The sequence below is a fragment of the Periplaneta americana genome, chromosome 17 (assembly GCF_040183065.1).
Source record: "Periplaneta americana isolate PAMFEO1 chromosome 17, P.americana_PAMFEO1_priV1, whole genome shotgun sequence".
Classification (NCBI taxonomy): Eukaryota; Metazoa; Arthropoda; class Insecta; order Blattodea; family Blattidae; genus Periplaneta; species Periplaneta americana.
The window spans coordinates 93,273,637-93,298,252 of record NC_091133.1 but is presented as its reverse complement, the minus strand read 5'-3'; the positions used below and the strand labels follow the sequence as shown (position 1 = coordinate 93,298,252).

The window sequence follows — 24,616 nt, the reverse complement described above, 5'->3', positions numbered from 1 at the left end:
TAACAATCTCTTTCCAACTTATTCGGAATTATTGCGATTATCTTACTACTAATTGGCGATAAAACGCGAAATATAATATTTTTATCACGATTTTTTTTTTCGAAATTAAAGTGGAATTCTGTGGTCTCTAGTCCATGATGTAAGTTATTCGTTCCAGTCGTAAAATAACCAATTAAAGAAACTCACTCGTCGACTGCAACGCAAAGGAAGTAAATGGCGAACAACTAAGGCACAGTAGTTCAACGGAGCACGACCCTAGCCGCCTTCTATTGTACACAGCAAAGAGACTCTAGAACACAGCTCATCTGAAACTACTTGCCTATCTCCCATCGGGCAACAAGTTTCGCTCCCTGCTTATGATTAATTAAGAAGTTGTATATAGTTATTAATAATACGAATGTGGTTGGTACTATGTGGCTTAATCCTAATAATACTTTATGTTACTATTAAAGCGTTCGTTTGATATCGAGCTCCGGATATACTATAAACTTGTGTTTAATAGTAATTCCACTATTTTCATACCTTAAAATTCTATATCCCGCGTGTTTAATAACAGTATCACAAATGTTTTCAACTCCCTTCGATGTGACGAATCAAATATTTCAGCCTGTGTGTAGAAACACTTCCATTCGAGCTGAAGCAAAGAACATTTAACGTTTGTTAATGTTAGTTTCAATACTTTACCTACTTAATGGTATCGTCTTTAATATGGTACGTAGCATATATAGAATATTTCAAAGGAAATTTAGAGGTAGAACGGTATTTTCTTTTAACGATAAACGCGACAAATCATTAAGAATGGAGCAAGATGTAAGATAGATCTATATGCTCGTCTGACGTCAGTTGTGATTTAAGGTTTATTTTAAAGCGAATTTGGGTTACTTCTGCGACTAGTTGCCTTTTAAATGATAAAATCGAAAAATGGGTTACAGATAGATCTCGGTTTACGTAGAGCGTAGGAGCCAAGGGCATTCGGGCACTCAGGGCCAAGAGGAGCATGACAGGTAGCCCCCACTCCTCGGTTACGTAGCGCTGAACGCAGTTTGTTTACTACTCCTGAACATCCCGTAATACTGTTGTGGTGTACTGTACGACTGTACGAGTTCGAAATGGACGTTTCTGGTAAAAGAAGACTTTGAATGTTTCGAAAGGAATCGGAAAATGCTTATTTCATTATATTTAAACATGATAAAATGCATTATATATACTGTAAAAACAGTTAGGCCTACAAAATATAAAAGCATACAACGCACGAAGGCAGTACGGTTTACTAGTTTTGAAAGAGATGTATATTTTATAGACTTATTTCTCACGCAATTCCTGTTTACTGCGTTATGTTATGCTTAAGTCTAATTCGAATATAGATATAACAGGCTTATATTATATCTCAGATGACGACAGGAAAACAAAATACTGTATATGGACTTGGTGTAAGATTTTAATGTGGTATTGCAGGGATGTCGAACAGCGCTCTCGAGCTGTGAACTGCAGAGCCCTCACTCCTCTCTTACCGTGCAACGATTGAACACAGGTAGCAGGCAGTCTGGCCGAATGATCGTAAACAAAAGCGAAACTGCGGCGGCTGGTACTTTGATAACTATTATACATCTTACCAATTGATTAGGAACTCAGTTTAGATTTGCACTTGATGAACTCTGATAAACAAAGAATGTAGCCTACCTGAGGACGAATTACGATGATGATGACAATAATAATAATAATAATAATAATAATAATAATAATAATAATAATAATAGAGTTTTATCTACTAGGTCATTCCATAAATGTTGTTTGTTAGTGACGGAAATAAATAATAATAATAATAATAATAATAATAATAATAATAATAATAATAATAATAATTTATTTATTTATTTATTTAGAATATTAATATGCAAAACAACAGCACAAGGCCAATTACAGTTTAGCACAGGTACAAAACGAAACAAAACAACAAATGATGATGAGAATGAATGATAGAAAATGGCAATGAGATGAAATACAATCAATATAATAGTAATAAAATAAAATGTATTACAAATGAATTAATGAAATCATATAAATGAATCATGAATAATAATAATAATAATGAATAATAATAATAATAATAATAATAATAATAATAATAATAATAATGTTGTTAATATCATATTTAAAATATCAACTTAGTCTGTATGTGTTGTAGCAGTTCAACTTCAAATTCAGAAACGTAAACTGTTTTGATGTATAAAATTAATTACATTTAGCGTGACTTGAAATTTGTTCATAGTTTTTGTTATAGATTCAAAAATATCTCCTCCTCGAGTTCGATCCTTTAGTGAAATGACATCTACAAGATCTCTATGAACATTGAAATCTGAATCGACACTCCTTATGAATATACAGTATACTTTAGCTAGCTGCGCCGTATCTTTCCGGTCGGTACTTTCATCTACAGCTATAGTGAATAATTAGTGAAAGTTTTCATTCTTGCTATCAGTTGTTCCTCCAAGTTATCTCCCATTTATGATACGCTCTGCAACAATATTACGAGACAAACATAGATTTAAAATCATTAACGTATTCCAGACATATCCCTTTTGCAACAGCTATGAGACAGTCTTTCACAAATTCTCCGACAGTAAATAGCTTTGAAGCCTTTGCAATAATTTCACAAATTTTGTAGCTAGCACGAAACAAGCTCGTTCTACTAACACCCGATGATGATGAAAGGTTTTCTGAAATCAATCTTGATTTTAATTCTTCTACAGTCTTTTCACGAGTGAAACCGGATAACTTTTCTGATCCTTAAGATTCAGCATGACGTGTAGAATTAAAATGCCTTTAAATATTATGATGGCCAATGTATCGAAGTTCCTTTCTACATATTAAGCAATGTGCCTTTCCGTCCTTTAATATAAATAAATATTTATCTGTCCACTCACTATTGAATCGTCGTTCCATATCCATACTAGTCGCCAGAGTTGATAAACACACTGCGTACAGAACACTGCTACAGCGAGCTGACTGACTGTCGTTTCAGCTCAGCTACGGTAGGAAACAGTACTAATCGTTTCACAGTTTGAGAGCGCTGTTCGACATCCCTGTGGTATTGGAAGAAAAATCAAATTTCAATCCTGCATTAGAAGCAAGTTATGTCATTTCCTATGAAATAACACATTCTCCCAAATGTTTTTCTGATAGTGAATTTGTTAAAAAAATTCTTAATTAAGATATCCGATATTGTGTATCCTGAAAAAAACTTAAATGTTTTTCCACTGTTAGATTAGCACGGCTGCACGGTTAACATAACTGCGAGACCGAATTCATGAGAGCGTTTCGATAAGAGACACACCAGGGCTCGTGAGAAGGGTAGGAGATCTTCATTCGCCCGCTATGATTCCCCTCTTGTGCCCATGGCTGGCGTAGATCATAGCTAACGAAAGGAATACTGAAAAGGGCGATGTGTTGAACGCAGGGTAGTACTTGTAGGACCTTCCACTCTTCCTCTCTGCGTCTCGCCCCACAAAGAAACAGCTCAGGAAGAGAGACACTGGCAGTACGTACAGTAGAGGAGTCAAGACCTGTCCTTATATCCCGTAACTATACCAGCAATGGGTATGGAGGGGAAAGATAGGTTTCAGTCTGAGATGAACTTCCGTGACGATAGATTCGTATAATATTAACCATCATGAAACAAACTCTTTCTGATAGCACATTCTTTTCTCTTTGGTACAGATCACATGTCAGGTCGACATATAACATTGTTACCATAACATATATATTCTGTACGATCAAAAATTAAAATCTTTCCGTAGATTCTTCGCCCAACAGTGCATATTACTATGGAATCTCGGCCACCAAGTCACTCAATTGAGTACGCTCTTGTATAATGGCAGTTGACTTAATATATGTCAACATATATGTCGAACTTGGAGTCAGGCCACAAAGAGAAAAACAGAGGAGAATGATTCGATCCGGTGTTGTGCATTGAACTTCGGCGTAGCTTAGTGTTTAGAACACTTGGTACGTAGAACCAAGGACCCGGGCTCGATCTCCGGCGCCGGAGCGAATTTTTCTCCCGTAATAATCATTGTTACCATAACAGATATATTCTGTAGGATCAAAAATTAACCTTTACGAATATTACCAAAGTTCCCCCAGCATATGCCAATGTTACACCTGGTTGCCAAAGTTCCCCCATTTTACGGTCGTCGTCGTTATATTACCGCTGTTGACACCCGTTTATAAGCTTATATTGATATTTTAGAGCACAGCAAACGTTTCACGTTCTTCTTAGTTATAATTACAGAAAAAAATATTTAAATACACATTTTCGTGGAGGTTTTTGTGATTTTGAAATCGACATAGGCCTAGTGTAAGGTTAATCTCTACATAGCACATACAATCTTCAAACAGCACTCCAGATAAGAGATCTGCCGCTAATATTCTATTGTCTAAACCAGTGATGTCAAAGCAAGCGCATTTTTCTGACCTTGACGTCGTGCGCGGGCATTAAGCGCTAGGTATGCTAGGAGGAATAAGCAGCCTGTTGGATTAAGAAAACAGTGGTGCACAAACTTCAAACGGAACGTTAAATTTTATGTCGTTATTTTTATATGGCTTCTTTCTGTTTGTTATTTTCTATGTTGTCTGTAAAACAAAAGTACTAACACCTATTTCTTAGCCTAATGTTGCAGTTGTGTTTTAAACGTTAATAACATAATAAAGAATAAAGGAGAAATATTCACACAACTTCTATAATAACTACAACTATACTGTACTAAATGAATTAAACACATCCCAAAGAAGGACACTGAATATGACATGATAAGTTGAAATTGATGTTGATGGTATCTTTAGCCTTATAAAATTAATCAAAACAATATTATAGTACAAAGCAAAGTTGTCTAGGTATATGTTTTAACTGTAACTAATTTTACATAATAAAACTCTTATCGCATTATGCTTTTAGGTGATATTGGTGCGCAACTTTCTGTTATCAGAATATTAAATTATCTCGAAATCTGCTGAAGCTATAGAGCTGACGTTTTACCAACACATAGGCACATATCTTTTGTTGTGATGTAACAGTATTTGCTTTGTCAATTCATTTCCTTTCAAACATTTTCCATGAGAATATTTTCAAACATTTTAATACACTATCTTCAGTAATACGTATTTACGATATAGGCTATTAGATTTACGAAAAAATTGTTTTAGTACCTGTAAGGCTACTAAGCAAATATATCTGAAAATTTCACTTTTCTGTAAAAAGGTTGAGAAAATATTCCTTTTGAATACAAAAACAAACTTGTGAAAAATGAACATTAAAATTAAAACTTATAATGCACTTATACTTCTCAGACAAATCTAAAAATTGACATGGATTCAGTTTTAATAAGTTCTCTTCCCTTTATCCATTGAATCAGTGCTAGCCATCCCTGTATATAGCTCGACCAAGCGGCATATACTATCTCTTTCGTCTGTCTCTTTCCTTTCCGCTGTAAAGCGCTCAGGCTCTCCTGGGCTCTAAAGCGCGCGCTTGCTCCTATGGGAATCAGTTGACATCACTGGTCTAAACTCAAAGCTAAGCGAAGAGGTAGGGCTAGAAGAGGTATGTGGTGATGTCTTACTTACGCTCGTCTGGGTTCAGGCCTGTTCAGGGGGCATGTATCGCAAGATCAGATTTTGCGATCAGTGGTATAAATAGTTAAAATGTTATTTACACACAAAAATTAAACAAGGAGAGGCTGAAATTGTCTGCCTTCTTTACCAAATATATTTTCCACCTACTAACGAAATTACCTATCACTTCTTTAGTTCCCTATACATAAAACGGAGGCCCTGTAGAAACCGTCAGGCCATCAGAGGAGTTGAGTTGTAGTTCATTTCGTCATTCCCTCCTGTTTAAATGAATCCGGTGCGACAATTTGAATTGCTGGGATGGACCGATCCCACACATTATAAGAGACATTTTCAGAGAATGTAGCCTACACTAGCTGTAAGGAAAATTTATACGTTGCCAGTTTGTTCCCAACATTTAAGGTTTGTCGCCTTCGAATTTACATTCTTATTTGTCCGTAGTCATTTATACGCAGTTTGTGCGAGCGCAAGAGCATTAATTTAGAACCTCGCCAGGTCTTTTTTATCTCCCCCAACTCCGAAGAAACAGATACGCTCTGGACTACCATATGTAAAGTACACAGAACTGTTGCCTAGATACATGACCATAGAGGTGGGTGAGAATTCGCCGGTTTCCGTGTTCCTTTCCTATTAATTGCTTCGCTTCAAGTGAAATCTGTGCATTTGTTTTCAGACTTTTAGAAAAGCTAGGTTCTTTTCTGATCATGATTTATTTTTGAAATTAAAGGATGGAAGTGAAATAGCCTTGCAGATTTCCAGAGCGAATAACTCCTGTTTTTTTTTACTTGGTTATTTAACGACGCTGTATCAACTACGAGGTTATTTAGCGTCGATGGGATTGATGATCGCGAGATGATATTTGGCGAGATGAGGCTGAGGATTCGCCATAGATTACCTGACATTTGCCTTACGATTGGGGAAAACCTCGGAAAAAACCGAACCAGGTAATCAGCCTAAGCGGGAATCGAACCCGCGCCCGAACGCAACTCCGGATCGGTAGGCAAGCGCCTTAGCCGACAGAGCTATGCCGGTGGCTAACTCATGTTATATGTAACAAAAACGATAATATTATATTGATGGAAAGTTCAAAGTTTTTTTTCAGAAAAAAAAAATGTTTTTTTTTTTTTCTCAAATGTTTAACAATCTCTTATTGGGTAACTACTGCGAGTAGAATCGTGATTTTTGTCCATATCTATAGGAAATCTAATAAAGAATAATTTATCCTTCTGGCGTATTTTAATAGCGTGGACGGTTTTCGTATAAATTTAATCTTAAAATTTCCTAAATTCAAGTCATTGCACGAAGCGAGCGAGTAGCAACGTGTCGGCAGAATGCAGCGTACGTACGCAGACTCACCGAGTTCGTTGACCTCTTACATCTGTATCACGAGTAGAGTGCATTAGCGACGATGTTGCTGGACTGCTCAAACTTCAAACTTAACCAGATCTTTTTCACGAGCTGACTGCCCTTACCTCCTGCGGTAGTCAGGCATTAGATTAAAGCACGCTTCTGGTAATAGTGCTACCGAATATCCATTACTTAAAGTGATTTATTAATAATTAAAGTGTTAAAATACTCTTAATCCATAAACGTAACGGAAACGTTATGGAAAATTATTAGTTGGAACCGAGAACTGTAATGTAAAGACATTTATAATAATAATAATAATAATAATAATAATAATAATAATAATAATAATAATAATAATCCGTGGCGCTATAGCCCACGAAGGGCCAAGACCGACCAGCTGGCTGCTGACCTCACGACCAAATGCCGAAGCAGAGGTAGTCGATCATCCAACCAGAATGGAGATATCGTGTGTTTAGCACGATGAGCCCCCCAGCCGTTATAGTTGGTTTTCGTAACCGGATTTTGCTACCTGTCGTAGCTCCCCAAGTGCATCACGATGCTGGATGGTCACCGGTCCCATACACTGACCGAAATTTCATGAGAAAATTTCTTCTCCCATGAGGACTCGAACCAGCGCGCATTCCGTAACGCGAGTCCTAGGCAGGATGCCTTAGACTACGACGCCACGGCGCGGGACAAAGACATTTATAAAATGTATATTTCTAAATGTGTTGAGCCTAAAAGGTAATGAAATAAAAAATTTTCACGTAAAATAATTATTTCTGGGAAATATAAGCGCAAAAGGAACAAAATGGTTCATGACTCTTCTATTTATAATAGTCTGTGTTCAGGATTCATCTCTAAAACACTGTCACTGAATATCTTCCACTCTGTATCAAAAACATCGTTGAATAAAGACGTTCAAATGTATATTCACCTAAAGGATTGTTGAACCTACCCGTCTTTTTCTGCAAAACTTTTCGGGTCACCTGTCTAAAAACTATTCAGCACTCTATATATTATTTTAATGTACCGAAGTTCATAGACATCTATGACGCAGTGCAGAGGGCGGCCACTAGAGGGAACCCAAGAGTTGGAGCTTAATCTTAGACGATTCTAACCGGCGTCGGAGTTGTACCCGGTGTGGCTTAGTGGATAAAGCATCAGCACGTAGAGCTGAAAACCCGGGTTCAAATCCCGGCGCCGGAGAGAATTTTTCTCCGTTCCATTACTCTTTCATCGTATTCAGCACTCACTGCTGAGAAAGGAAGGGAATTTTCAAATGGATGCTAGTTTTTAGTTCTTCTAAAATATGTTGACTTATTCTGTATACTCATCCTTTTTCATGCACCCACAAATAAAAGCTGTACGGATGAGGTCAGGAAGACGAGGAGATCACACAATATTACTGAATAATAATTTTTCAAAAATTGCGAAATTACGTTCACCTTAGGTAAAATCTATAAAACAAGGGCTTAAAATCATATTGATTAGGTATATAGACCTACTTTTCAAAATTCGCCGTTTCCTAAAATAATATAGACCCTGTGATTCTTTCGCCATTCATGACACTCCATACTGTTACATTCTTACGGATGGACACTCCATGAAATTTATCAGGTTGTTCGGGAGAATAGTTCCCATATCTGTTATTTTGGAAGTTGAAATAGTCATGGAGTTGGAACCAGACCCCATGTGAGAAAAGAAATATAATATCTGAACCTATGTCTCCGTCGTGAACATAATTGAAAATGCACTCACAAAATGCACACCTTAGCTTTGTGTATGGCACTTCTAAGAATAACTATAGTAACACATGAATCGTGGTAATTTCTTTAGACTAAATTAGTTACGACAGACTAGAAGGATTCCGAGTAAAGACAAATATACTTATTTTCATCCTCAAAAATTGTCTTCTTCTTCTGGTGTTGCATTCCATTGTGAAATTAAATCTCTTTCAAAATTGTCCTCCAGTCTTCAAGATTCTGTATTTTTCCTCTCAATCTCGGATCAGCCCTCAAAAATCTAGCCAGCCCACTCCTCTCAATTCGTATAATTAATTTCACAATATATGTCACAGATATTAAATGATACCAAATAGTTATTGTCGACCAGTGCTGTTAAGTATTCTGCAAGATCTTCCAGGACGTCCAATTGGCAAGATTTCGTCGGGGACTCCCAGTTTGCAAGACTAGTTGGTACTGGGGAATATTGTTTAATTGTCACCAGATATGTATTTTTGGCATCTTAAATTTTTTAATCCAATTGTTTATTTTCTTATCTCACTTACCTAATTCCTGAAGGGTATCTACAATAGTTCGATTAGTCAGACTGTGAAGTGACTTTCATTTCCCTTTCTTATTTTTGGTTTGTAATATAATATTAGATTATGATATGACAGTAGGCCTAATCAATTCCGCCAATAATGGTCACTCCAATCGACATATAAATAAGGTACTATGTACTTTCGTTACATTGTATATTAAAAAATATGCCTGTTGTTGACCTTTATGTTTCATTTTTCCCGTTTCGGAGTGCATAATATGCTGTATATCTCAATAACTTATTTTTGTCGACTGGATTTTTGTTTCGCTGAACAAGGCTGATTCGTAGTTGGCACGCCCGACTTTCATTCGGGAGATACGGCGACCGATCTTGATTTGGGTTTTTCGTGGTTTCCCTAGTTTGCTTAGGCAAATGCCAATTTCAGAAGGGTCCGACTTATTTCTTACCCCAACATACGTGACCAAATACATCACTGTTTACATCATAATTGCCCAACTCACCCGAGTGAGGGGAACAGCTTAAGTCATCTCATTTACCTCTGTGACTTAATGAAAAATCTCCTACTAATTTCCCCTTACTCGGTTGAGTTGCGCAAGCGTGCTGTAGTCAGTAGTGGGAAGTAGAACATCCTCCTCTCGGCCTGTCCATCACTGTACTCATATCACGTCACTTCAATGTCATACTAACGTCATGAACGACAGTCGTGGGAGACATTACGTCACCGCTCAGTGGCACAACGGATCACTTTTGCGCGTCTGTGGATTACATTCTCCTAGTGTCCACTGCGTTGACTGTACATGAGATAAGGAGTTGTCATAGTCTTGTAGAATTTAAATTGAGTTTCTTTTCTGTTGTTTCTTTTTTAATTCTAACTATGAATATTTATGCCGCAAATTAACTGAAATCTCGAAAGTATTATTTGGGAATATTTGTCATAATACAGTTACGTTACTCATATGCCCTATGACCAGTACATACTCGTATTATGAAGTGGGAAATAATCTCTTTCGGTTATTAAGTTTCTAATCACAATTTCTGGAGTAATGTTATAGTCATTCCTTCAGTCCTCGTTAACTATTATTAATTAGGTCTACAGTAATACTCTCTGTGGGTCCACATGGAATTTTTGGTGGAAGAAGACAATGCTGGGGCAGGTTTAATCGGAATAACCCCGTTCGTTTTGTCACCATTTCCTTTCACTGCATTATGAGAAATTGCCCGATGTTTTCAACCTGCATTATACACACTCTGGCATACATATCTGTCCAGGAACTTGAGCTCAAATACATTAAGAGATTGGGGCCGGATCTTTCAAAACAAGATCTTTGTTTTCGATGTTGAAATTGCTAGATTGTGATACAAATGTAAGATTTGAAAGTTAAGTGAGAGGATCATTTTGATAATGACAAAATTCTGTGTGTCCCCATGTCCTGGCCGATCGCTGCAGATGTCCGCGACTATGTCGACTCGCCCGCTGCCGTCACCCTGTGCCACCCCAGCCACTACACAGGTAACAGTGGCAGATGGTCGAGGGTGAACCCGTGCAGTGGCGAAGCGTGGCATTCCGTAACAACCAGAGCACTGACGATAATTGAAATTCAATTTATCCTCTTAGAAAGTCTTTATTCAGCATTTACATGGCTTGCAATCGGAAACATGAGAAATTATACAAAATTGTTTAGAAAAAAATTCATCACTTCGTAATCATCATCACTGCTTCCCTGGTTAAACCTTTCGGTTTGTTGTCTTCTCACTTCTTAAATTGAAAATGATCACTCCTGCAACAGCACCGACAAATTAATATTGATTTATTAACTTTAGACATTTCTTCGTTGAATAAACTAGTAAATTAAAGCAGCGCCCTTATTTCTTATACGAAACTATAGGCAAATTATAGGAAACTTATTACGCTACGCCACTGATACAGAGTCAGTCTTGAAACTTTCTGCCTTTTATGTACGTAATATTGCAACTACAATTATTTTTGTTGTTACCTGTTTTCTAAATTTCAGTTTAATTATCACTTTATAAAAATTTTATTATTTTTATATTCTACCATACACCAGTTTGCTGATATGTTGGCTTCTTACTTTGATTTCCTGCAAATGCTATGAAATTTTTAGTGAACAGATGTGGCATGCTATACGAATAATCAAATACATATTAAACAAAACCAGTTAGTTTGAACACATGTTCAAATTTAACACAAGTCTAGAAAATAAGAACAAACTAATTTCAGTAGTGCGAATAGGCATAACTTGCTATACAGGGTGTATAATAGTTATGGATGTGACAGAGGACTTCGGAATTCGTCCACGTTTTCGAGTTACACGATTATAAAGTTCCTTTGATTGCCATAGTCTGTGAACCCATTTGTATTTTTATAGTCTACATTCGGTTTCTCCAACTTATGATTAGGAACGGTTGTTTCTTGGCCGGCGTGGTCTCCAGACTTGACACCACTGGAGTTTTATCTATGGAGCTGCATGAAGGAACGTGACTACAGTTCTGAGATTTCAAATAAAGATGATCTAGTCGCTAAGATTCACACAACTGCAGCGGAGATAACGACTTGCAACGCGAGATTAAGCTTGTATACCAGAAATGGGAGATATTTTCAACATCTGCTCCGAAAGATTTTAATTATACATCAGAGTAATTGATACTTATTCAAGTACTTACCATGATTATGTATCGAAATGAAATACTAAATGGGTCTACACAGTATGCCTATGACATTCATAGGAAAGCTTATCTTTGTGAAACTCTAAAACAGGGACAAATTAGAAAAAAAAATTGTACAGTAGATTTGCTATCCCAGCCATTTCTTGCACAGAGAGGCGCCAGACTAGCGAGAGTGACGGATTACTGAGAGTGCTTAAAAAGTCATTAAATTAAATTTTATAAGCTACTCAAACCACTCGACTTGCACTTATAAATCGAAATTTAAAAAGTTCCACACGTGGCCAGCTCGTGTATACGAAGTAAAAATGATAGGAAGTACATTGGAAAGAGCCCGAATTACTGAGGACCGGATTAGCGAGAGTCTACTGTATTAACATATATTGCAGCGAATCAGGTCCTCCAAAGATTGACCTTACCTTTTTATACACCCTGTGTGTGAGTGAATCTTGAGTAATTGAAAAAAAAAAAAAAACACATCTAACAACAGTAGGCTATTGTCCCGTGCCGTAGCCGCCCAGCATCCCTCTGAACAAATGCTCTTCGGATGGTTTCTACCGTTTCATCATTTGTCGATAGTCTTCCAATACTCATTTTCTCCATGTGTGGCGCAGTCGGTAGAATGCTGATCTTCTGTGCCCGAAGTTGCTGGTTCGATCCCGGCCCAGGTCAATGGCATTTAAGTGGATAGTATTTAAGTGTGCTTCTTGTCAATAGGTTCAGTGGCGACAAAATTCCGGCACACCGGCGATGCCGATATAACCTCGACAGTTGCGAGCGTCGTTAAATAAAACATAATTTACAATTTAACTGTCTATCCCAACAATGAATGTTATTCTCGTGTGTTGGTTCTTTGTTAAATACACGACGAAATTCACGTAGTACACGAGTCACAGATTCAAATTTTGCCAGCTACAAAACACATTGCACTTTTCCTTGGACATCCATCTTGTATCGGTCCTAATTAATTATGAAAATTATTGCATTTGTTCGATTGTTATCGTCGTTTCTTTTATTCAGTACATCAAACTTATAGACGAAAAACTTTGAGAGTTTTATTATGATGTACCGAAGTACATATGAAGTACATATGTGCGGGAATTCTACGTTATCATAAGATGGATAGAACAGAGAAAAATTCTCTCCGACACGGGGACTCGAACCCGCGTTTTCAGCTCTACGTGCTGACGCTTTATCCACTAATCTACTCCGGATTCCAGCTCCGATACCGGATCAAATCCCTCAGTTTAAGTTCTACCTTTCAGTTTTCCCCTTGGTGGCCAACCCTCATGTACTTCGGTACATCATAATAATATGATATGCTAATCACTTTGTGATTCAAGACGGCGCTCATTCCGTCGGATCCCGGCCACTTAGTCAGTGCGTTGGCCTTGTGCCACTGTCACATATTCTGTGACACAGTACAAGAAGGTAGGCCACCAAAGGGAAAACTGAGATGTAGAACTTCAACTGAGGGGATTCGATCCGGCATTGGAGGTGGAATCCGGTGTGGCTTAGTGGATAAAGCGTCAGCACGTAGACCTGAAAACCTGGGTTTGAGTCCCGGTGTCGGAGAGAATTTTTCTGTGTTCTATCGATCCTTCATCTTTGAGAGTTTTATTTTTATCTGACACCAATATTACATTTCTACCTCTATCAATTCAAAAAATATTATCCTCTCAAATCCCACCATGACTTTTGGGGCACAGTGTATTATGTGGCTTGTATTATTTTTAACTGATTTCAATTTTAAACGATTATGATAATGGTGATTAAGGCGGTGATGTATCATGGTATGTAAATTTCCATTCCGTCATTTGCCTTTGTGGCTGAGGGAAACCGCTAAAAAATCAATGATTGGATAGCCACGGGGTTTAAACCCGCAACCTTATGCGAGTGTAGTGCGTTACCACTGAGCCATCTCGCTCGATAATTCATTTAAGGTCAATTGACTTATTGGCCACTCTGTATACGCCACTGACTCTAAACAATCTCCACGGTTATAATCGTCGTTAAACAAACCACAAAGTGCAAATAGTCTATGATGTTTGTATATAAATCTTTGTGACTTACTTGCCGTCTCTCGCGTCATAATTCTCAAGTGGAAAGGGATTTTATTTTTGAGTCTAAGTTAGAGGAAAGTGCGACAACTTCTGTAGAGTCTGGTACTACTAACGAAAAAAAGAGAGGACAAATAATTCTGTTTGAGAAGTAATAGTATCGCGCAACCATTGATTACGGACTCAATTTAGCTAACGCTCACATAAACACGGCCACACATTCTCGATGGGGTTCTCTTTCTCAGAATTTATATCACCGTTGTGAGAGCATCCTGATTAATGTGTTTTGAAGCCAAGCGGTAATCTAGAGACCAAAAATGTTGTTCGTATAGAGTCGGGAGCGACGAGCGCGAAGTTTGGTTTCGATTCCGAGTGTCGATTTTTTTCCCCCGTCCCTTATTTGTTCAGAGTTTGGTGCCTCAACGGCAAGGGCCGCATCCAGAAAGGACGCTAAGCCGCAAGTAATTTACGACGTTGGATGAGAGGTGGAGGGGGGGATTGTTGCAAACTTCCACAAGTGAGTAATCCCCGTGTTGTGTGTTGGACCGACACAGTCTGAAGGGAAACGTGAAGCATGGCGCCGAGGGCTTCAGTCAAACTTCTTCTCTCCTCCTTTTCTCTGACAACTTCCAAAATTCTCTTTTCTACTGTAGGAAGCATGTGGAAATTGGGGACCGCGACCCAATTCAGTGTTGTTTGATATAGTTCATTCCATGTCATGAAAGTCTTTGTTTGTTGTCCATAACCAGCGTTGCTAATTTTTTTTTAGAAAGTACGGGATACTAAGGAATCGTCAAAATTCCACGTAGAAAATTGATCAAATATTCAATTGAGTAATTGAAAAAATAACTTTATTATAAACTTTCGCGGTTAGCTTAAGGGAAGACTCCACTGAAAATCATGAAAATTTTTCCAAATTTTTTTAGCTATTTCACTTATTCAGAATTTATATTTTCATACCCCAAATGGATTCAGCTCAATTCTGATTACAAATACTCGTATGTTTACACTTTTTAAATTAAGGCTGGAAGGGGGCGTGGAATTTGAAGAGCTGTCGAAATTGTTTTTCATCGAAGAATTCTTTTTTAAAATTCCTGACTACAAATCTAGCAACTTTTTGTTGGCTCCCTGAAGTTACTAGATGAATGTAGCGGAGGAGAATATTAATTTACATAAATATTCGTTTTATTTTCAAATATATTTTTCTGGTTCATTTTTGTTGATTCAACACCAACTTTCTTATGCCAAATATTAATCAATCTGGATGAAATCTTTACTGCAAGTATTTATGAGGTAGCTGCATGTTTCTATGCATTTATTTTGTGAGAAATGCTGCTAGTTTGTTTTATTAATATTTTTCTTAAGAAAAATATTAATAAAATAAACTAGCAGCATTAAGAAAAATATTAATAAAATAGCAGCATTAAGAAAAATATTAATAAAATAAAACATGTTCAAAATGGATGCACATCAACATACAAACAAGGAGGTGACAAGACTTTCGGACCTTACTTAATATGAACGTTACTTCATGGTATGCTTAGAACAGAAGTCAACAGTTTCCCCAAATTTGTAGCAATAAGTTTTTTTCATTTTAAACTGGTGAGGGAAAACTTACTTCTGGCAAGCAGTGTCTTCCACGTACACTGCATATTTTAATACACTTTCATAACAACAACATTCATCATAAGCCTACATAAATTATCCTCATTTACGACAAAATTAAATGTGTAAAATAATGATTTTTACATAATTCAAAAGTAAGGAGAAAAATACTCGAAGAGAAGAAAATACGAGAGCCGAGAGTCTGCTAAAAATTAGGGCCAAATACAGAAGACCCCCCAGAAATATGGGAGGGTTCACAACGCTATCCATAATTCTCTTAATATCAACGTCACTGGACACAATGGCAACCTCTGAGCTTTCCTTCTGCAGTATACTGCAGTTGTCACGTGTCTCTACACAGTATTACAGTATTAACCAGTGTTGCCACGTTTTGATTTTAAGATTCAATTATGTACGAAGGTTATTAAATCATTAAGTGACACCCATGCAGTTGCATCCTTTTTACACAACTTGAAACTACAACATTCAACAATTAAAATAAAAAAAAATTGAGACTTCATAGTGTTTCACAAATTTTAGGTTGTGCTTGTCTCCCATCTGTGATTTCAGCCATGCGTGAACGCCGAATGGCCCTCCATAAATTCTTTATTACCTGACGATACACTCCTGCATTGATTGTGATGTCACGTTCCATGAAATCCATCGGAAGTAGGCGTACTCTTTTTCTTCTCAAAATACAGTGGGCATTAGTTCGTTGCGAGAGAAAGTTAGATGGCAATTTCTTGACTTTTTGCTGAGTATGGCCTCACTCCATTGACTGAATTTTTTTTCTCTACTTAATATCCGTAAATTTCGTAAAAGTGACGATCGATTTCAAATGCTTTAATGTTTTTTTGCTAGGAGAAATCTTACTACTGACCTTATCTCACAGCTGGCGAGATTTTCAATTGTAGCGACACGATCTTCATTCGATCGCAGCTGGCTACATTCCTGAGGAAAAATGTCGTTACCGACAAAACTTAGCACACCACATGACAACGGAAGTTAGTTTCTAGACAGCACTCATAAATATAAGACCGAGTATATTTTATTTACATTCAGGTCCGTATGAGTTTCAAACACGTCATGGTAAATGATAAAACGAATTTGAAAATATTTGTTTTTAATTTATAATCTTCTTCTTAACTTCTACTTAAGGTCTAAGGCTCACTATCATAGTAGATCATTATCTAGTCACCACATTATAAAAATTACTTTGAGTTATATTTTATAGTCTCGTTTCTGAGTGTTAGTTCTATACTTGCTTATAGGCCTATATAATGAAATTTCTGTCCATCTGATGAATCTGTGGCAGATTCCGTTATGAGATCTTCCAAGTTGTTAGGTTTTAATCGATACGTCTTTGTATTTCCACAAGAAATGTTCCAATGCAATTAGATCCGGGGAACGGGAGTAAGGACACTGCGATCCATAACAGCGTCTATGAAAGATGGCGGACTCTCCAACAGCTGATGTGGAAATATCTGATCGCTGTTTCTCAGCAAGGGGTGACAAATTCCACAAATCTCACAAGTCTGGATTTCTAAATAAGGAAGTCGAAAATTCATTTATATCGAAACTCAGACACAAGAGTCAAATTTCTTAATGTTATGTTTTAGACCAATGCAACTATTATTGACGATCTACGAACATGGAAGGAAAACGATATGGTGTGAGGTGTAATGTGAAAGCTCAAAAGGAGATTGATTCTTGCGTGGATAGTTGCAAGATGTCGGCCAACCATAAACGTACGAAATTAATTCCTGTGTGTGTTTGTTAGACGTAGCGTTTTCGGTATTTAGGAGACCCCAACTCAAGATTTTTAAGTTTATTAGCCTATTACATAGTCGCATATGAGTACTAGACGTTATTCTTACCATCTAGTCGACGAAATAAAATGCAATTTTGGAGGCTGTAAATGCTTCGTCAGCATCATGTTAAACGAAAAATGATGCGAAAGTGACACATAGGGTAAAGGTTGGTAATATTATGACACTAATAATATTATGATAGTTCTTTTTGAGAATTTTTTACAATTTTACTACTGATGATGATGATGATGATGATGATGATGATGATGATGAGTTAAAAATTGCATCAGGAACCACAAGTGATGTAAAGTTAATTTAACCTCTAGCGTTACATACGGTAGGCCTACATGATTTTTACAACACCTTCATTTATTATAAAGTCTAAATAAAATATAGGCCTATTATTAGTAACGGATCGTCGGATGTTTTATGTACTGTTGTTAAGACTACAAATAAATGACGGAGACATTTAAATTAAAACCAGATTGATCTTGTAAGTAAAAATATGAGTGAATGTATGTTGATGATTTGTCTGAAGAAATTCTTCAAAGAAAGCAAAACGCTTTACAAGAGAGGAAGCAAGGATATTTATTCTTTTTAATCTTAAACGTGGTTGTGCGACCGCCAATTACATGGACTTAACATTCTTCAGACTTAATACCACCCGATTTTTTCTTTAGAATCTTTGTGAAGAATGATGTCTTTGCACTAACTTACTGCCCAATGATATTGATGATCTGAAAGCAAAAATATCTCATACTATATTAAATTAATATGAGCCGTCTGTGATCAAACAAGGAACCTTGGTGCAATAACAATGAATAAGACAGGTCAACATTAAGTATTTTAACATTTTAACATTTTATATCACAGTGTAATTTAACAATTTTAATGACTGGCTAACTGCATTTGACTAAATATTAACGTCAAGCTAACCACATTGTTCTAAAAAAAATGGACAACATAGCAGAAGAACAAATTAGTTGATAGGTTTTAATTGTTAGTAACAATTGAGTGTTTTAATTATATATATAAAAGTGTTTTACATGTTATGTTCAAATCATCAAGGGTACACATATGTCTCACTTACACAGTTCATGTGCATCTATTTGAAAATGTAATTAGGCAAACTTTCATACATTTGAAAATGGCACACTAATGCCGAAAACGTTCATGTTATAATCAATTTATATAAAACTAGCCGTACCCGTGCGCTCCGCTGCACCCGTTAGAAATAAATATAAAGTAATTACATAATTAAAATAGGACATTTGATCCAAGGAACATTCGTGTTTGATAGAAGGTTAAATCGTTTAATATGTTACTTAATTTAAATTGCATCCAAATAATTAAAATGCGATCATTTTGGTCCAGAGACCACTCATTGGTGCAATGACAATTCCTTTAACATGTTTCTAATTTTTATTACATGCAACCATAGTTTAGTGAACATTGACATCATTTAGATTTAATGTGTATACTTTATTTTACTTGTTATAGGTTTCCATTGAATTATGGTAATAACTTAATTTTAACCCTTGTTTTCTACGTATTCAGTAAATGGTGTTTGGCCCACTATGGTTCTGAACCCTTCAAATAACTTAAATTATATAATATAATATAATATAATATAATATAATATAATATAATATAATATAATATAATATAATATAATATAATATTATATTATATTATATTATATTATATTATATTATATTATATTATATTATATTATATTATATTATATCAGAAGTTACTGTAGTAACATTATAGCATTATGTCCATCTAGAGAAACTACACTTTGCAATGGTGAAATAATAATTAATTATACAAATCGGTTAATTTAGCTTCCGATATTACTTCATACAAACACAGAAACATTCTCTGTAGGCTATCTTTCATAGCTTTCGATTGTTGTTGTCCAAGGCCCCTTATAGACGAAGTCATTTGTTTTTTTATTTCATTATACGGCCTTAGATGGCAGTTATTTTAATTTTAAAACTCATTTATCTCATTAAATATCAGTCCTATCAAATTTTTTGAAGGAATAGAACTTATCGCAAATTATGTTTAAAGAAACTTTTGTTACATAACATTTTTCACAAAAATCAATAATAAGCGAGATATTTCGATTGATTTAATTCAGGCCCCCTTATAACCCCCCTTTTAAATAATGTATTTTGAATGCCATATAGCCTAAAATCTAAGTTACAACGAACATAATTTATATTCCAATTTTCATCGATATTCGTTCATCCATTATCGCGTGAAAAGGTAACAAACATACAGACAGACATACATACAAACAAAAATTTCAAAAAAGCGATTTTCGGTTTCAGGGTGGTTAATTATATATGTTAGGACCAATTATTTTTGGAAAATCGAAAATTACCAGAAAAATTTCGACTATAGATTTATTATTAGTATAGATTAGATAAGCACAGACGGCTCATGTTAATTTAATATAGTATTACAACTTGCTTATCGGAAAAACCATATAAAATGAAAAAATATCTCAGCTTTTGAATAAATTACCCCTGAGGATTTAGATCACACATGGGAGGAATTAGGCTGACGATATGAATTGTGTTGTGTGTACGATGTGGGCAAAAACAACCATATTTTAAAAATCTATTCATATAATATTTCTGAAAAAAAAAATAGATAAAATTTCTTAAAATCCAGTGTTTTTATTTTATTTCTCCGCAAATGAATCACCCTGTACTTATAATAGAAAAGTGTCCAACTGACTCTACTTTACCATATTTATTTCCTCAAACACGAATTCCAATTAAATACACAAAGAAATGATGAATGATTAGTTGATGGCAGATTATTTCGTCTCACCAAAATTCGAACTCGAGCCTCCGGTGTGTATGGAACTTTATGTTTAAAATCTAATGTGTAAACATTGATGATGATTACGATATAGATTACCACGAGAGATATAAATGAGCCTCGCAAATAGCGCCACTAAAGCTCTAGTCTGTGAGGATTGCTGTAAACTCTATATATTCATAATCGTTTTTAAGGAAGATGAACGGAATCCCTATTCCGCTCAAATCAATTAGGTTGATATTAATGCTGTCGTTCTTGCAAGGGATTAGTAATTAATAACAGATGAATATGAGGGATTATATTAAACGTATATATCCAAGTCAACTAACTGTTAAAAATTGATAAATTTAATGTAACGATGGGTGAAATTGTATCGGAAATTCATTTTCAGCATTGTAATAATATTATAAAGCGTTACACTTTATTAAAACATAAAAATACAATTTATTAAATGTCGTTAAGATGGCCCTTAATTATTATAAAACAGCTTTGAAACGGCAATTTGCCAGGCCGCGCACGAAGCAATTACTGGAATTGTAGCTTACTTATATAATATGAACTCTTTTACCTACAGTTGTTTTTCATTTTCATGGTGCTTGACCTTGAAGTACAAATGGATAACTTCGCTGATAATTTAAAAGAGAGAATAAATGATGATCAGACAGTATCAACAATAGCAACACTATGATAAATCATAAATGGAATCATTATCATAATGATCCTTCAGGCATGTACTAACTGTAGCAATCTACGAATACATCTGTTCAGGCCAAAATTTCTTTAAACTCCTTACGTTTGTTTATTGAATACAAATTTTAACGTAGCGTGTCTAATTAGTCCTTTGTTTTCAGCTTATCATTTTTAAGTTAAATATTTTAACTCTTTCGGAATATATTTTAATTTTTTTTCGGACTGCCACAGTTTTCAAAGACTCTGTTGATTCGTTTGAAATTTGACCCTTTTAAAGTAATTATCTGTATGCTGATGCATTAACAATTTTAAAACAAACTTTTTCTTATGAACTTTCAAATTATTTCATTTTCTAGTTGTTTTGTAAAGCCCGGCTACCGTCGTCTATGCAATTATCAAGAGATTTTCATTTTCTTGATAAATTCACAAGTAAGAAGAGCGAGTGACTTTATCCAAGGGAAATTAAAAGTCTCGTAATATTTAATAAGGCTATTATGTAACTATAATAATAAATAAATAATGAATAGGGTACAAGTAAAATAAGGGTAAAGTCACATGACCTTTACTTACATAGCTTCACATTTTATTCAAAATTGTAAAGAAAGAATAAAAATTATTATTTTCAAATACTACTAGAGCCATCTAGCGTTAACTACTTTAACTGAATATGGATGACATTAGGAAATAATATAAACATTCATTTTCATTTATTATAAACACAAAGAAATTTAAAGACATGAAAATGTAATTATATGTAAGCCTATATTATTGAAGCGTCATTCCGTAATATTATTTACGTTTGCGAAATGAGGCCGTTCATCCGTGCTAATATATAGACTATTTTCCAACGTCTCTAATGCTGTATTCCCCCTCATTATAATAGTGAAACTTTATCACATCAAAGGCAGGTGGTGATATCGATAGTTAATGGTAGAGTTTTCTACTGCAGATTTTTTATAATTATTAAAATTAATTCTTAATTGTTTCATGTAGTTATCAATATAACAGTTATTGAAACAATTTATTTAATTTGTGTAGGGCTACGTTTCTTAACCAAAACAGTCATTTTTAAAGTAGGCCTACTTTTGTGATTGCTGCCATGGTGCATCTAGTGGGAAACAATTGGCAATCAGAGCACACAGTTGAAAGTCAGTGTTGAAACTACTTTTCGCACTAGCGTTAAATGTTGACTACTTTATGCTTGCTACGCCCAGAATTAAAAAATACTTCTAGGAAGACTGTCTACAAAATATTTTGTTTACAGTAAGGGAATAAAATTTCATGGTTCTCATTCATTGTCTAGCAATGGTTGGAGATGCAATATTTTCTAATACGAATATTATAATATAAGAAGTAATTTAAATAATAATTTTAGCTGATGCTCATGAAGTTTAGAAGTTTACAGTTTTAGTATAGTGAGAACTGTTTTAATTGCTATTCTTTCAAGAATATGTTACACCTCTATAGCTAAGTTTCATCCTAATAGGGCAACTGTTAATGTTTTCATGTCGAAACCTCCCCTCAAACTACGCACAATGATCTCCGCAGCAGAAGAAAAAATATACAAAAACTAGCAAATTACGAGGGTGTGAAAATGAACTTGGAATATTTCGTTAAGATACAATGACGCGTACTTAGATTCGTTGAGTTGCCATCTTCCGTGAATTGCTATCTCGTTCACGTGATACTCGAGATAATGTCATGTCCTCAATGCTCTATGATCAGAAACGCTCCGAAATTAATTTTAATGGTGAAGTTGGAATGGGCTTAAGCCCAAAACTTCAAACGAATAAGCTGAGTCACAATATCTCCAAAGCGCAGCTATTTGAATTTTAAAAATAATTCTTAAGTATAGCAGCGATAAGACGCAATAAGCTCATTAGAGAGACTGCAGTGTTACCCTTCAGAATCTTCTTGCATACCGAAGGGAGGTAAATTTTATTTATAATGCAGGGAAATTACGTGAATTTATTCAGTCGTCAGGAGAGCCGTGGACTCAAGGCGATTTAAAATCACTAAAATGCTATAAATATGCAATTAACGTTACAGTCATATGATTTATATTGTAAATTAGAAGGGTGTGTATACAGTAACATGTCTGGAAAACCTGATTTCTGCTATTTCGGTCCGTTTTATTGGTATGTTGTTATAGTGGGAATCACGTAAGAACAGTACCTAAAAGGCTAATTTGGTCTTCAGTGTTGCCAACTAATACCAGATATCAAAGAGGTAAAATCACAATGCCATATTTTATAATAATAATAATAATAATAATAATAATAATAATAATAATAATAATAATAATAATAATAGTAATAATAATAATAATAATAATAATAATAATAATATAGTATTAATAATAACGATGTCTTGTTTATTTACTTATTTACCACATCTCATCTTTATGTTGGGCGGTGTTTTCTAAATCCTTCAATAATTTGTGAAAATGTAGGCCTATATTTTCCTCCTCACCTCTTGCACATTAGGTTGATAATTAGATTAATTAGTAGATTAATATGATCTAATATTAAAATATATTTTGTATGCCAACATGAAATTCATTATTTTGACTGAACAGTTTACGATTCACGAGACCTAACCTAAAAATGTATTTTGTTTGATCACGTAAAATGATTGCACAAACTCCGAAAACTGAATGCCTCTTTGAAATGTATACTTAGGTCTAAGCATACTTACTCCTAATAATTTTGCTATTCTAGTTATAATTGCTGTATCCGTGCGCATAACTCCTTCTTCATTAGCTTTTTCTTCAGTTCTTATACATATGATGAAAGGAAGAGCGAACCAACGTGCATATTGTTGAGTTTTTACACTTCGCTATATTTATAGAAATAGAGCGATTTTTGCACTTTGTTATGTGGTAAGTTATCTGTCGCAATGTGATTCATATAAAGAACACACACAGTCATCATCAAGGTGTATGGTAGCAGCACAGTCTAATATATACAGTCATGAAGCTCAATACGTAGGGAATATGCATCCATAGATAGTTGCTAACCACTAGGATCGCTACTATCGCCTCATCACAGACAATGAGAAATAGTACCGGCACAGTCTATTGTTCCTAGTACTCTCAACAACTCAATCTTCGTGACTATATATACTAAACTGTGATAGCAGATTGTCACATATGAACTATAGATTCCTGAAGCATACTCTAAATGGCACACGCTTTCTTTCTTGGAGGAGTTACTGCCATAATATTTCCTCTCTTTGACATTATTGTAATAAAAATCTAAACACGAAAGAAATTAATTAAAATGTGAAATGGCGTTTCCATCGATCAGCCAAGTGCATGTATCAAACCGTATGTTATATTTATTTACACTTATCTGTCTATAATCTTGAATTGTAACCACAACGCAACGCAACACACAAATAACTATTGTGTATTAATATTAGGCATAATACTGATATTAATTAATTATTAGTATTAATATTAATTAACTTCAGTAGCTTCCAGTAACTGGCTCAGAAATCTAGAACAATTTTAGTTTTCAGAATTTGCACTACCGAAAACTGCTAGAAAATTCAACCTTCAAACCAGAAAAATCACCATAGTCCACTAGCATATGTAGTAATGGGGGAAATGGTTAGGTTTCATCCTCAGGGTCTTAAATAAGCTAATCTGACTATATTATAAGCCCT

General features: G+C 35.2%; 1 protein-coding gene across 2 annotated transcripts in view; it reads left to right on the top strand.

Annotated features, from left to right (window-relative positions):
* Hr51 (Hormone receptor 51) overlaps positions 1–24,616 on the top strand; it is a 219,104-nt gene that overhangs the window by 79,516 nt on the left and 114,972 nt on the right. The window contains exon 4 of one of the 2 annotated variants that reach the window (XM_069817157.1): positions 10,709–10,771. The exons of the other annotated variant lie outside the window; for it this stretch is intronic. Within the exon in view, the coding sequence (XP_069673258.1) occupies positions 10,709–10,771 (63 nt within the window). The remainder of the gene's footprint in view (positions 1–10,708; positions 10,772–24,616) is intronic. 2 annotated transcript variants of the gene reach the window in all.